This window comes from Saccopteryx bilineata, chromosome 3 (genome assembly GCF_036850765.1).
Source record: "Saccopteryx bilineata isolate mSacBil1 chromosome 3, mSacBil1_pri_phased_curated, whole genome shotgun sequence".
NCBI classification, from domain to species: Eukaryota; Metazoa; Chordata; class Mammalia; order Chiroptera; family Emballonuridae; genus Saccopteryx; species Saccopteryx bilineata.
Genome location: NC_089492.1, coordinates 80557878 through 80572663, shown reverse-complemented (window position 1 = coordinate 80572663; position 14786 = coordinate 80557878). Strand labels below are relative to the sequence as shown.

Genomic DNA, 14786 nt, shown 5'->3' with positions numbered 1-14786 from the left:
GAGCAGAAAGACAGTAATCACGGCCAAGAAGCAAACTAACTGAGGTTGTCCTTCTGTGCCAGAAAGAACTGACATCCTTTGGAGAAGACAGGAGGAGGACAGAATGGTGACTGCCATCAGTATCCCTACTATGGTCATGGAACCTCTCCTTACTCCAGGACAGGCACTCTCTTAGGAACACTATAAAACAGAGAGCAGGAATCGCCACTCACACAATACCCTTTCCCTTAGTGAAAAAGTATGGAGAAAATCAGCAGCTTAATGCGTTTCCAAAACATTTAAAAATGTATCCATTGACCATACTCCAACTATGAAGAATTGGTATTTGATACGTTTAAATGCATCCATTATATATAATTTCAGGTCACTGAATCATAAAATCTGACTTTTAGTTTAGGCCTTTAGTGATCTAAAAATTAATCATCAATAACAGAAAACACATTCCTAAATATGAAATTAAAGTATGAGAAATTTAAACAGAAAATTGATTGCTACCCACATAAGTTATACCACTTAGTAAATTTGCAAGTACTAATGATATGATCTTGGCATTTTCTGATCTATATTTCTCAGTTAAGCCATAAGGAACAGAACGTGACCAGCCTGACCTGTGGTGGCACAGTGGATAAAGCGTTGACCTGGAATACTGAGATTGCTAGTTCAAAACCCTGGGCTTGCTCAGTTAAGGCACATACAGAAAGCAACTACTATGAGTTGATGCTTCCAGCTTCTCTCTCCTCTTTCTCTCTCTTTCTTCCTCTCCTTTCCGTTCTCTAAAAATCAATAAGTAAAATCTAAAACAAAAATTACCTAATTGCATTTTAGTATCATATGGAACAATTATTTTAATAGAACCAAGTTACAGCTAGATTATATCAAAAATACTTCTGGCAACCAATGTTTCTGATTCAGGATAGTATATAAAATCTTAATGCGAGCATATTTTTAGGTACATGAATTAAGAAGAGACTCTACCACTTAATTGGTTTAGTCCATTTTTCTGACTCAGCTTAGTGCAGAGGCAGAAATAGCTCTGGTGACTGGTATAAACAGAAAAGGAGAATGGTGTCATAGAGGAAAAAAGATTTAGAAGTTCTGACAAAAACGGGAGTTTTTAAAAAGTATATATCTTCACTCTTCAGCTAAAGCAGCTTATAAAAAATTAAAATTAAAACCACAGGATGGATGTTAGAAGTGTCAGAATGCTAACAAAGAATAGAAAAATTGAAAACTCACCTCACCTGAGAAAAGCTACAGCACTTGAGGTTGAGGCTCAGGCTTGGAACAGCCCAGAAAACTCAAAATCCAAATCGGCTGCACAGTACTCTGCCTAGGAGGACTCTTTACAACTGACTATTCCCTCTTCTCTGAGCCTCATTTCCAAGAGTATCTGTCACAAGGGTCTTTACACAAAGGGCTTTGAGCTACAAAGTGGATCCCTCTTTGAAGCAATTTCCTTACAAAGAAAAAAGCCAAAAGATTTCAACATGAAATTGTAACTTTGTAAAGACCCGGAAGTGGAACCAGTGATCAAATGTAACACGGGGATAAAGCTTCAAGAGTACTGAGTTTACATTTGTCCTCCCTTGTGAAGAAGTCTTTACCCGGTTTTGACAGAAATGGATGGGGCTTGACCATGTAATGGGGAGAAAAGCAAGGATTCTGACCAGAGTAAATTTGAAAGAGGATCACAATCTGATATAAAAAGGTGGATAGGATACAAAGTTAATCCTAAACTAGAAACCGATGGCAGAATTAAAAGCCAATGATCTTTTTTTTTTTTTTTTTTTAATGGCTTAATTTTTTTTTTTAATATTTTTTATTTATTGATTTTTTTTTTTTAGAGAGAGAGAGGAGTGAGAGAGAGAGAAGGGGGAGGAGCAGGAAGCATCAACTCCCACATGTGCCTTGACCAGGCAAGCCCAAGGTTTCGAACCGGGGACCTCAGCATTTCCAGGTCGACGCTTTATCCCACTGCGCCACCACAGGTCAGGCAAGCCAATGATCTTTATTAATATAAAGTCCACTATATATTACAAGAAAAAAATCAAAAGAGTAAAACATGTCATTCAAGAATTTAGGAAAAGATATTTTATTTTTTATTTTTTTTTATTTTTTATTTTCTTTCTATTCTGAAGCTGGAAACAGGGAGAGACAGTCAGACAGACTCCCGCACACGCCCCACCAGGATCCACCCGGTACGCCCACCAGGGGCTACGCTCTGCCCACCAGGGGGCGATGCTCTGCCCCTCCGGGGCGTCGCTCTGTTGCGACCAGAGCCACTCTAGCGCCTGGGGCAGAGGCCAAGGAGCCATCCCAAGCGCCCGGGCCATCTTTGCTCCAATGGAGCCTCGGCTGCGGGAGGGGAAGAGAGAGACAGAGAGGAAGGAGAGGGGGAGGGGTGGAGAAGCAGATGGGCGCTTCTCCTGTATACCCTGGCCAGGAATCAAACCCGGACTTTTGCACGCCAGGCCGATGCTCTACCACTGAGCCAACCGGCCAGGGCCGGAAAAGATATTTTAAATAAAGGAAATAGTAAAAAGAAAATAGAAAATCAGAAATTAATAATTTTATGAAACAGGAAAAACTGTAGAAAAATAAACAAATTTAAAACCTGACTATTTGAAGAAAAAAATAAACTACTGATTTGTCTAAATGAGGAAAAATTTCACAGATACTCAGTGTCAGAAATAAAATTGGGAAATAACTGTAAACATCATTACAAAGAAAATCAAGAGCATTTTACATGGCTGTATACCAAAATAATTAAAACTAAATAAAAATAAGTATTTTTTTAAAAAATACATATTACCTAAATTGACCATAAAAGAGAGAAGACATCTAAATAAATCAATGCCCTGAAAGAGAGAATAAACTCCCAGCAGTCTCTCTATGCCACACACCTCTCTACACTCACACACACACCAAAAAAAGCTATTAACACAGGTGCATTCCATCAGATGTTTATGAAAGAAATAAATCTAAAGCCAGAACACAAAGAAGAAAAGCTCCCAAACATCCTTGATGAAGAAAGCTAAATAAAATGATTCCCAAATATGACAATGACATGAGAAAGAAAACCAGAGATTGATCTTATTGACAAATAAAAATAGATGTTATGAGTTTAAGTGCCCAGAAACATATTAATAGAGCAATATCACACAACAAAGAAACAATTATCCAAGTAATTCCAAGAAATTTCAATTATAAAATATAACTGTGTAATTTGCCACAAGTCAAAATTTTAAAAATCATGATCTCTATAGACATCAAAAAAAATTAATAAAATTTAATATTTTTTTTAACTAATGTAAGTAGAGAAAAGTTTTTCTTAACCTGATGACTACATCAAACCTAAAGACAACATCATGTTTAATGTTGAAACATTAAAAGCAAGAACATAAATTTTAAAATAGGATAAAAATATCTGTTAGTGTTACAAACTCCTGGAAGTACAGAGAAATACAATTTGGTAAAAGAAATTCGTAAGTTATAAAAATCAGAGGAAATTGTCGAAAAATCATTGCTGATACTAAAATCACATAGATAGGAAGCAGAAATATGTAGACTGGAAACCCATTAGAGTATTCAATGAAGTGATTGATTACGAAAATAACTAAGTAGGTAGTAACTTGCCCCTTTCTCTAAACAACTGAGTCACAAAGCCCTGGGAAGGTAGAGGAAGGCAGGCATTAATGCCAGCTGTAGTGGAGGTGACAGGTATGAAGTCCAGTAGCCTAGACCAGGGCATGGAGGGGCTGGGTCTGTGCAGAGTATCAGGGCCAAGGGGTTACAAATGCGGAAAAGGAGAAAACCAGAATGAACTCTTCAAGTGTTGCATTAGAATGGGAAGAATTGATGCAAATTCACAGCTTTCAATATCTACACATTGATTTGCAAACAAACGTAAATGTGAATTTGTATTCCTTAGACCTGTCCACTGAGAGGATCTGGGAACATTGACACCCTAACATCAGGTGAACACACAGCAAATACACCTTCACGTTTTAACATAGTTCTGCTTGTTAAAGTGAACCAGGGTTCCCTAGGAAAATGCCTGATTCCAGCCAGGGCTCATACAGGGAAAACACAGGTGAGCCTGAAAATATTATAGTACCAGAAAGCAAGGAAACACTTTCCTTCCAGGAGCTCAAAGGTGGCCAAACTGTGAACAATTTCGGCATCAAAATATACAATATAGTAATCATTAAAATAGTTTGAACAAGGTAGGAAACCGTAAGTCTACATTTATTCATTACTGATTGGTTGATTAAATACTTTATGAGATATGAAGTATTTTTATCCCTTCAAAATACCTGCTCACAAAATACTTACTATGAAAGAGAAAAGTAAATTTATAGCAGAGAAGCTCTCCCTACCACCTAAAACAACAGATTAAAGTGATAATCATCAGCTGTGGACCAAGGTGAGACCATGTGCCACCTGGTAAGATAGAAAAACAAGAATCACTCCTACAACATTTCTGCCAAAGTCGTCTAACTCTTCAAACTATCCACAAGGAAAAAACAAACTGAAGGATATTCTACTAAATAACCTGCTTGCAATCTCCTGGCATTAAGGTCACGAAAGGCAAGAAAAACTGAAAAACCATTTCAGACTGAAGGCTGTCTATAGACCAAGATACGACAATAAAACACCACACAAGATTCTGACGGGGACCCTTTACTATAAAAAGCACTACCAGAACAATTGGTTAAATTCCAATGGATCCAAAGATTAGATTACTGTAATTTATTTGGGTTAATTTCTTGACTTTTTTATTTTTGGCTATGCTTGATTATGTATGAAAATATTCTTATTTCTAAGAAATACACACTAAAACAGTTAAGGATGATGGCATGTCAAATGGCTCTGGAAAACTAAGTTTGTATATACTGAACTGTCAACATTTCTATAAGATTGTGATGTTTCAAAAAAATTTTAATATTTTTAAAAAATCAACAGCTTTCTCATATAATGACTTTTACATTTTTATTATGAGAAAAAGATATTACATATTAGCAAGAAAAAAAGATAAAATGCTCAGGAATAAATTTTACTAAATAAAAGGACATAAAAGAACACTTGCATAAAAGGATACTTGCATAAATTGGGAATAGAAAGGTTGAATATTGTAAAAATATTAGTTCTTGAATAGGAAGATTCAATGTCATAAAGATGTCAATTACATGTTAATTAATCTTTACATTTAACACATTGTCAATAAATATGCCAAAATCTTTATTTGTATATACACTATCCCCAAATTCACATAGAAAAATAAACATGTAAGAATAGCCAGCAAAATTATTTTTAAAAGAAAGCAATCAGACCATGGCTGGTTAGCTCAGTGGTAGAATGTCAGCTTGGCGTGTGGAAGTCCTGGGTTTGATTTCTGGTCAGGGCACACAGGAGAAGCAACCATCTGCTTCTCCACCCCTCCTGCCTCTCTCTCTCTCTTTCTCTCTTTATCCCTCCTGTAGCCATGGCTCTAATAGTTCAAGCAAGTTGGCCCCAGGCACCGAGGATGGCTCCATGGCCTCGCCTTAGGTGCTAAAATAGCTCGTTTGCCAAGCAATGGAGCAGCAGCACTAGATGGGCAGAGCATCGCCCAGTAAGGGGCTTGCCAGGTAGATCCCAGTCAGGGCACATGTGGGAGTCTGTCTCTCTGCCTCCCCTCTTCTCACTTAATAAAAAAAAAAGAAAAAGAATGTAATTAGTAAAAGTTAATCTTATTAGAAATTAAAACATTTGATTCTGCTTCATAAATTATAACAATTCAACATGAATAAATAGACGAGATAAGTGAAAAAAGAAAGTAACAGATTTCAAAAATTGATATAGAATGTATACAAAATTTTACATATAGTTAAAACTGGTATTTCAAATAAGTAGGAAAAAGGTAGATTACTGAACAAATGGCATTAGAACAGTTGGTCATTTGGGAAAATATTAAATTGTAGCAATACCTCACTATTTTAAACCAAAATAAATTCCAGATACAGCAAATATTTAACAAGCTTGACATTAAAAATAAAATTGTACAAGTACTAAAAGAAATCATGGAAAATTAAAGTCTTGGCATGAAGAATGAGAGTCTAAGCAAGAATTGACAACAGAGAATAAAAACTACACAAATATTCTAAAACCTTATATGACACACACAAAAAAACATAAAGACAAAAGGAAAATGCAAACCGAGAAAAATATTTGTAAAGTATATGCCTAAGGGTTAATTTCTTTTATACACAAAGAGTTCTTTCAAATCAAAATAAACCTCAATGAATGGCTATGAGACAGAAACAGGCTGTTCACATAAAACACAAATGGCCAAAAATATATGAAAATATTCTAAACCCCAATCTTAAAAAAATACAAACTTAAAGAACAATTAAAACTATTTTCAACTAATTTATTGGCAAAACTTCTGTTTTATAGTACATGATACTATGTTGTGATCTGAACGCCTGCACATGCTGAAGGGGGGACTAGAAATGCATTGACCTCTTCAGAAAACAATTTGTCAATAGTTATCAAATTTAAAATCCACATGACCTGTGGGATTGCAGTTCTTTTAAAATACTTGCTTTCCGACTCAAAAGTATTACCGGATGTTTATTTCATTTTTTTTTTTTTTTTGTATTTTTTTCTGAAGCTGGAAACGGGAAGAGACAGACAGACTCCCGCATGCACCCGACCGGGATCCACCCGGCCGGGATCCACCCGGCATGCCCACCAGGGGCGAAGCTCTGCCCACCAGGGGGCGATGCTCTGCCCCTCCGGGGAGTCACTCCGTCGTGACCAGAGCCACTCTAGCGCCTGGGGCGGAGGCCAAGGAGCCATCCCCAGCGCCCGGGCCATCTTTGCTCCAATGGAGCCTCGGCTGCGGGAGGGGAAGAGAGAGACAGAGAGGAAGGAGAGGGGGAGGGGTGGAGAAGCAGATGGGCGCTTCTCCTGTGTGCCCTGTCCGGGAATCAAACCCGGGTCCCCCGCACGCTAGGCCAACGCTCTACCGCTGAGCCAACTGGCCAGGGCCTGTTTATTTGATTTTGACAGCTAAACTCACTAGAAACAAATTCCTGGTGGATCCCAGTCAAGATCCGATAGTCAGGAGACAGAAACCAAGCCAGTAACACTCACAGGAGGGGGGGGGGGGGAATGAGACAAAGGACTGTCAGGAATTAGAGAACTTAGCAGTGAAAAGGGGACACCAGTGTCATGCAGAAAGCAGCTACCACCTCTCCTTTGGCTAACAGAGAAAGGGATGAGTGTGAATTGCTAAAACGCAGAGGCCTGGAGTAAGGGCCCTACAAAGCTGACCCCTGGTGCCCTGGAGACAGGGCTCTCAAGAGGGGGGACTCCGCATGTGGGTGTCTGTCTGACTGTCTCTCCCCGTTTCCAGCTTCAGAAAAATACAAAAAAAAAAAAGAGGGGGACTCTGGGTTTTGGAGTGGGTGCGATGAAGCCACTGCTGGCAGTGTTGGGACAACTGCTGCTGGAATGAATAACCACTGTCACGGCTTGGGTGGAAAAGGCATGTTGCTGGAGCAAGCAGCACAAAAAGAAGAAGCAAACCAAAAGAAGACAAAAGTATGCATACATTCCCTCACTTCCCTCCTGCCTTCCAGTCTCCAACACCTGCTATTGACAGGTCCTAACAGCAAGCCAGCTGGATGCCTGCAGAAAACTGTGGCTTGAGAGTCACAGCCCCAGCACCAGAAAGTGGAATGTAGAAGGCTGGGTGGGAGATGAGACAACAGCTGATCTCCTGGCACATCCATTAGTAGGATTTTGGTGTATTCAAACAATGACACATAATATAGCCACTAAAATGAAGAAGGTGCATATGTATGTGTTGACATGAAAAGGCCTTCATGATATAGACTATTAAGAGAAAAATAAAGGTATGAAATAGGCTAATAAAAATGCCCTATCTTATGTTTAAAAAAAACAAAATTAAACACACACTCTTACATACATAAACGTGTATATACATGTAATATATTGTTCACAAAAATTAGAGGATATTTCAAAATGCACTTTCAAGATCAGGGAACATGTCGATACTCCAGTACTCTCAGCCTTTTGTATAGTGCATTTTCACCAATGAAATAAAAGTTGGTTTTGCATCTCATTTGCATAATTGAACAACTTTCTTTTACTTGTTTGCTTTTCTGATGTTCTTGTTTAATAAAAAAAATCAAATGCTTCTTTTTTATCACTTCATATTCATTTTGAAATATTCCCTAATTATATGTATGTGTGTATATATATTGTATATATATATTTATATTTATATATACATATATATACATATTTATTAATATGCATGGAAAATTTCAAGAAAAAATTTTCTTCATGATAATTACTTCTGAAGATAAGCTAAAAGTCCTGGTTGGCAAGAAGACTCACTCAACTTTTTAATATTCTCTTGTGTCTAATGCATATTTTATTCATACAATATTTCCCAAAGAGACCTATTCACCAAAATTCCCATACATTGTGTGACATTTATTCATTATTCTTTCCATGTATGAATCACCTACATGCTAGGCATTGTACATACAAAGATGTGTGAAAGATAACCCCTTATCTCCAGATATTCAGGTAATAATAATCATAATCCACATGTATATAAAGAATCTGGTGTAAGGTTACAGATGACAAGAACAACAAGAGCTGTGTAGAAAAAGTGCTAAGGACGTTTAGTGATTAGGGAGAGGGGCCAGGAGAGCCTTTGTAGAGATGGCCTTCCTTGAGCAGAAGTTTGAAGGACTGGAATGACAGCACCATGTAGAGCAGATGGAAGGAGGGGACCCCCAGAGGAGACATGAGCTAAGGCAGGAGAGCATGATGAAGAGTCTGATGGTGGAACTCAAGGAGTAGCTTTCCCTTCAGCATGGGCACTCGCCAGCTGTGCTCCCTACAGCCCAAAAGCAGGCAATAGTTGCTGAGTAGCACTGCTTATGGTCACAATGACCCCTGACTGGTGTTGGCTCCTGTGAGCTATGAGGTGATTCAGCACCCACTCTATGGGATTCTCATTACCTTGAACCTAAACTGCCAGCTGAGGACCATTGAGGGCTGTGTGGGCTTCTCTCCGGGCAGCTGTGAGAACTGCTCCTCAGAAGGGGAACTGCTTCCAGCTGCCCTTCTGGAAGACTGATATTCTCTCCTGTATCCTGAGCACACGTGTCAAATGTGACCATGTGAATGTTTAACGAAACCCAGGAAGCTCTTCTGTCCCCCTGAGCAATACTGCAGATGGGTTTAAAGACCACTCATCAAAGTATTGTCACTATAGTAGGGAGTTATATCAACAGAAGTGGAAAGTCTAGGATGTGAGACAGATTTTAGCCAAATCATGATAATTTTCATGTCAGATTGAGGAAAATAGATTGTAATCTACGTTTTGGAGGAGAGGAGGACTTTGATAGCCTTGAGTAGAGTATTAACATGACCAAATTCCTTTTTAAACCATAGTTCACACTGTGTCAGAAGAAAGACCAGGGCTCAATTCAGTCAAAGGTGACGAAGGGTGGGTCTAGATGGCTGAAGGACTCATGTGGAGGATGAATTCAGGAGGCATTCCTAAAACAGATGCCTGAACTCAGTGGTGACCCAGGTTGACCTCTGATGCAGAGATCTGATTTGAAATGCCTGCAATTTACCCCAAGGTTTCCCTGCCTGAACCCTTCTCATGACCCAGCTCAACTTTACTATAACTTATTGTTTAAGACCACTCACGATTTGCTAACAAAAAAGTACAAGTACATTGAGAGAGATACAAATAGTAATAAGAAAAAAAAATGCTTGTTATTTGCAGTAAACACATCCATCTTTTTCTCCTTTGGGGTTAAAAATAAAGAGAAACTGATATTTATACTAAAAAAAAATAAAGCTGAAGAAACAGTTTTCCAATATTTCTTTTCCTAAGTTATCTGATGTCTACAGGGACTATCGCTGATTACACAAGTGCAGAACCATGCACTGACATTCCGCCACCTTTTCCCTCCCGCGTGCGTCCTGAATATATCTGCCTCATCACTCTTATCTGTTTTCAGCCTTGTTTTCTGATACGTCTTTCTTCTCACTGACAAGCCCTCCCCCTTTTCTTAGGTGTACTCCTAGGACCTACATGGCTTAAGACTTTAATATGGAGCAATATTCACTCTCCCAGATATTTCTATATCTTGCAACTCCTTTCATCTTGAGCTACTAATGCTCTGAAAGACACTCAAATTACAGGAAATGCCCTTGAAGTGTTAAGAATGGGAATGGTTTTCTCAGCTTTTCTGTAAAAGTGCTCCATGGAATGAAAGAAGAGCGGAGGAAAACCCAGGACTGGGGGGCGTCTTGTTTCTAATCCCTGATGCCCTCTGCTCTTCTGGGCGTTCTGTCCCCCAGCCTCCTCCCACATCGGGAACAAGCACAAAGGAACCCACAAACGTCTCGTGAAGCTGACACCCTTGTTGTTACTGAAACAACAGTACAGAATGGCTTTCTCCCAGATAAATTAGGAGCCAAAAGTGCAAGATGCAATTTTGTACTTGTCCCTTCTCAGAAGCATGAGCCTAATAAGTGTGAAGCAAATTGAGGTAGAGCCTATGAACCCAGAAAGAGACAGCCTACCAGACCACACTCCTAATCAAAAGAGGAGGGGAAGGTGGTTCCCTCAGCCAAGTGCTGAAGGGTAGCTTCATGCCTTTTATTAAATAATAATGATGATGATAATACATTTTTCTTCCTTTTGCCTCTTCGGGAAATCACCGTCTAACAACAACGTTCGTGTGTGTACCCAGACCCGATGCTTCCCACAGGTGATAAAAACTAAGGTCGGCTTTGCTAACTGTATGGTTTTTGAAATGAGTCCTCATGCAGAATAAAGAATGCCACATCTGTTTTTGCTTTGGAGACCAATCGTCTTTATTTCTGGGGGGTTAGCAAGCTGTGAAGGGTCCTGAGACACAAGTCAGAGACTACGAAGAAGACTTAGAAGTTTCCAAGAGAAAAGTGCATAAGTGACTAAAAATGCATCACTTTCTGGGGTGCCTGAGAGTCTGGCTTTCAGAATAAGGAGACAGGAATGGAAGGCCATCACTAGATGAGCAATCTGCTCTCTGCCTCAAATCAAGGGAGCCTGAGTAGCCAACTCGCAAAATGCAACCACTGTATAGACATTGTTGAACAGGTAACATATGTAGTGCACTTGCAGGTGCTGAGGAAGGGGGGAACTGGGGTGTTGCTGATAGTTGTTTTCATGAGCAGAGAGAATTCTTTAAGTGTCTCCACCCCTGGACAACTGAACCTTAGCCAGAAACCTCAGCCTTACTGACCTCACCTCTAAAACTGATCGTGCATTCGTTTCTTATTGCTGTGATACCAAAGTACCACAAGCTTGCTGGCATAAATCCACAAAAGTGTCTTGTCTTACAGTCCTAGGAGTCAGAAGACTGAGCTGGGTCTCACTGGGCTAAAATGAAGTCATTATCAGGGTTGTGCTCCTCCTACAGGTCTATGTCTTTGCCTTTTCCTACCTCTTAGAGGTGCCCGAACTCCTTAGCAAGAGACCACTCCCCCTTCCATCTTCAAAGCCTGCAATAATGGCTCGTGGACCTTTGTCACCACACATCACTCTGACTCACATGCCTCCATCTTCCACAGAGAAGGACAGAGTCACCTATAATGTGGGAACCTCTCCCTAAGATCATCTGATTGGCAGTCTCCACGCCCCCTGCCATGCAGCATAGCATATCCACAGGTTCAAGGACTATGGAGGGACATCACTGAGGCCATATTCCCCTACTACAGACCTCCTCATATTCTTGTTAGAAACAAGGGAAAGAACTGCACGTTTACACAACACCAATAGAAGGTACTGGGTGAGCACTCCTCATATATAAAATTCATGGACAAGGTAAACAAGGCTCACTCAACATAGCCTCGCTAACCACATTCCAAGTAAACAAGAATGTACATCATGGCTATATCTTCTTAATATCCTTAGCTGAACCTTCTTATTTATCCCCAGGGCATCTGAATCACCCCCACAGATACCTCTTTTACCGTGCAGGTCCGTCATATTACAGATTGAAAGCATCATTGAGTACCCTTCCACGGATCATTTCAGCAGGGACCCGCGGAGTTTGCTAAGGGAAATTGTTGACTTGCTAGAATTAGCACAAAGGTAGTTACTAAGCAGGACATGTCTCCAAAGAGAAGTCACAGACACAACACGTCAAGTAGGAGCCTCTACAGAGGACATATGTCAGGGGGAAGGGGGGTTGGCGCTTCCATTATGCACTATTCAGTTCTGAGATCTCAACTGGGCCTGATTTCTCATCTTTTAATCACTTCACACAGGCTAAGTGTCCTTGGGAGACACTTCAGAGGGCAGCACACCTCATCCTAGTGATTCTAAATTAATTGGATCTTTTAGTTCCAGCTACTGTGCTTCCTGGGTTGTTTAAAAAAAATAAAAATCTCCTTAAGGTGACTTTTCTTTTTCACAAGTAGAACCTGTACAGTAGGAGCTGGGGCTTTCGGAAAAATTACATTTAGTACTTAATCAATTCGCATTGGAACACAAAACTTTGACTACATACAAAAATGTCTTCACAGTAATAAAGACAAATGAAAGTAACACATGTAGAAATTAATTTGTTTTAACATAACTTTATCTAACACTGTTCAAAACATAAGTATACCTTGTCAGGGTATCAGCCTTTTTCCCTGGAGACTAGAATTATTAATTAAAAAAATATATATATATATATACATACATACACACACACATATATATATTCATATATATATTCAGTAGAGCTAACTCTTATTGAAAAATATAAGAATTAGGTTAGCTTCTTTAATAAATACTATAAATTTACCCTACTATGAAAATAATATATGCATTCAATAAATATTCAATAAAGTATGCATTATCTCATATTCAATATGAATTCACTTATTCATTTATTTCATATTCAGTGAAGTAAATGCTTTTTTTTGAAGTTGAAAAAGCCACAATTGTTAGCTTTGTTGCCTAAAAGGTATTTTTAAACCTCAGCTATCATTAGAACTATTACATATTATTAATTCAGTATATTATATTAACTCAGATTAAATAATAGATCTATAAATAAAATGGTTATGACCAATAAGTCTTGAGAAAAAGGTTCTGGGTTTAGACCAACTATATAAAATAAGGAAATAGGCTCCAGCCGGTTGGTTCAGTGCTGGAGCACTGGCCTGGCATGTGGATGTACCAGGTTTGATTCCCAGTCAGGGCACACAAGAGAAGAGCCCATCTGCTTCTCACCCCTCCCCCTCTCACTTTTCTATTTCTTTCTCTCTCTCTCCCCCTCCTGCAGCCAAGGCTTGATTAGAGCAAGTTGGTCCCGGGTGCTGAGGATGGCTCCATAGCCTCTGTCTTGGGCACTAAAAAAATGGCTCCAGTTCCAACAGAGCAAGGGCCCCAGATGGGCAGAGGATTGCCCCCCAGTGGGCATGCCAGGTGGATGGGGGCACATGCAGGAGTCTGTCTCTGCCTCCCCTTCTCTCACTAAATAAAAGGAAAGAAAATATTGTCAATTGTATAAACTTCAAAATACTTAACTTTATATTTATGATATATGATATTGTAAATCAATGAATACAAAATGAAAATAAAATGAAATGGGAATAAATTTCAGAGCTAGAATAATAAGAACTGTCTTTCTTTTTCCTTTATAATTTTCAATGAAATTTCTCCTGGTGAAAAATTCAGTGTTAATTAGCTCCCAAAAGAAGAAAAACTGAGCCACTAGAAGACCTGCCAATAACAAGGCATTGATCAGTATGACCTGTAAGACCTCTCTGAGCCTTTGTACTCTCTCTTCTTTTGAAGTCTCTGCTATTTGGAAACCTGAGAGTTCACAGACATCCTCATTTCACAAAGCAAAAGCCTTGAGACTCAGAGAACTGACATGGCTTCAGGAAGACAAAGCAGAATTGTACCTCTATGTTTCTTCCATTCCTCTAATAAACTATCAATGAGATTGCCAACATCCCTGCCAACCAACCCTGAGATGCCCCATTTCTCAGATCTGGGGTAAGGACCCCGGAGGACGATGCCAGACCCTGAGGATGCCTACTCACTTGGCACGCTGCGAGGCGGAGGAGGAGGCACATTCTTGATGTCTGTCATTTGAGAGAGAATGGCTGAGGACAGAGGAGACACAGGCATCTTGATGGCTTCAAGGTGGCTGAGCAGAGGCTGCTGGAGAGGCAGAAGCAGGCTTTTGCTTGAGGCCTCACAAAGCAGAACTCTCAGTGTGCTCTCTGATAGGCTGGGCCCTCGGAACCTGCTCTCACAGTTCTCAAGGGTGTGCACGAAGTTTCTCAGAGGGAGGCCCAGTGCAGGGAATTCGGGTAGGGGGCTCTGGGGGGCGCCTGCAGTGGAGAAGGAAAGCATAACCCACAAGTCAGTCAGAGAGTACACGAGTCTGGGTTGGATGAAAGAGGAACTCGTGTCATTGGTCTTGGGAAGACCAGAGAGGACCCTTTCCCTGCTGGCTAACGGCTAGCACTGGGTCTCAGACCCTTTCCGTAAGAGCTGCTGCTGGATATTTGTACAGTTCCCCATGGCTACATACTGAGGTGGACACCCCTTCTAGGGGTCATACACTAATAAACTCACCCCTGCTCATTGTTCACCAAACTTTGTTGGAGTGTCATATATATTTTGGATATTTCCCACTGTTTCCAAATAATTAAAGCTTGTTAAGATGGCCAGGGTTTAGAGTCCT

At 39.9% G+C, this 14786-nt stretch overlaps 1 protein-coding gene across 1 annotated transcript in view; it reads right to left on the bottom strand.

Moving 5' to 3' along the window:
* Positions 1 to 14224, bottom strand: part of CNBD1 (cyclic nucleotide binding domain containing 1) — a 261946-nt gene extending 247722 nt beyond the window's left edge. The window contains exon 1 of the mRNA XM_066266437.1: positions 14137 to 14224. Coding sequence (XP_066122534.1) covers positions 14137 to 14224 — 88 coding nt within the window. The remainder of the gene's footprint in view (positions 1 to 14136) is intronic.
* Positions 14225 to 14786: the final 562 nt, after the last annotated feature.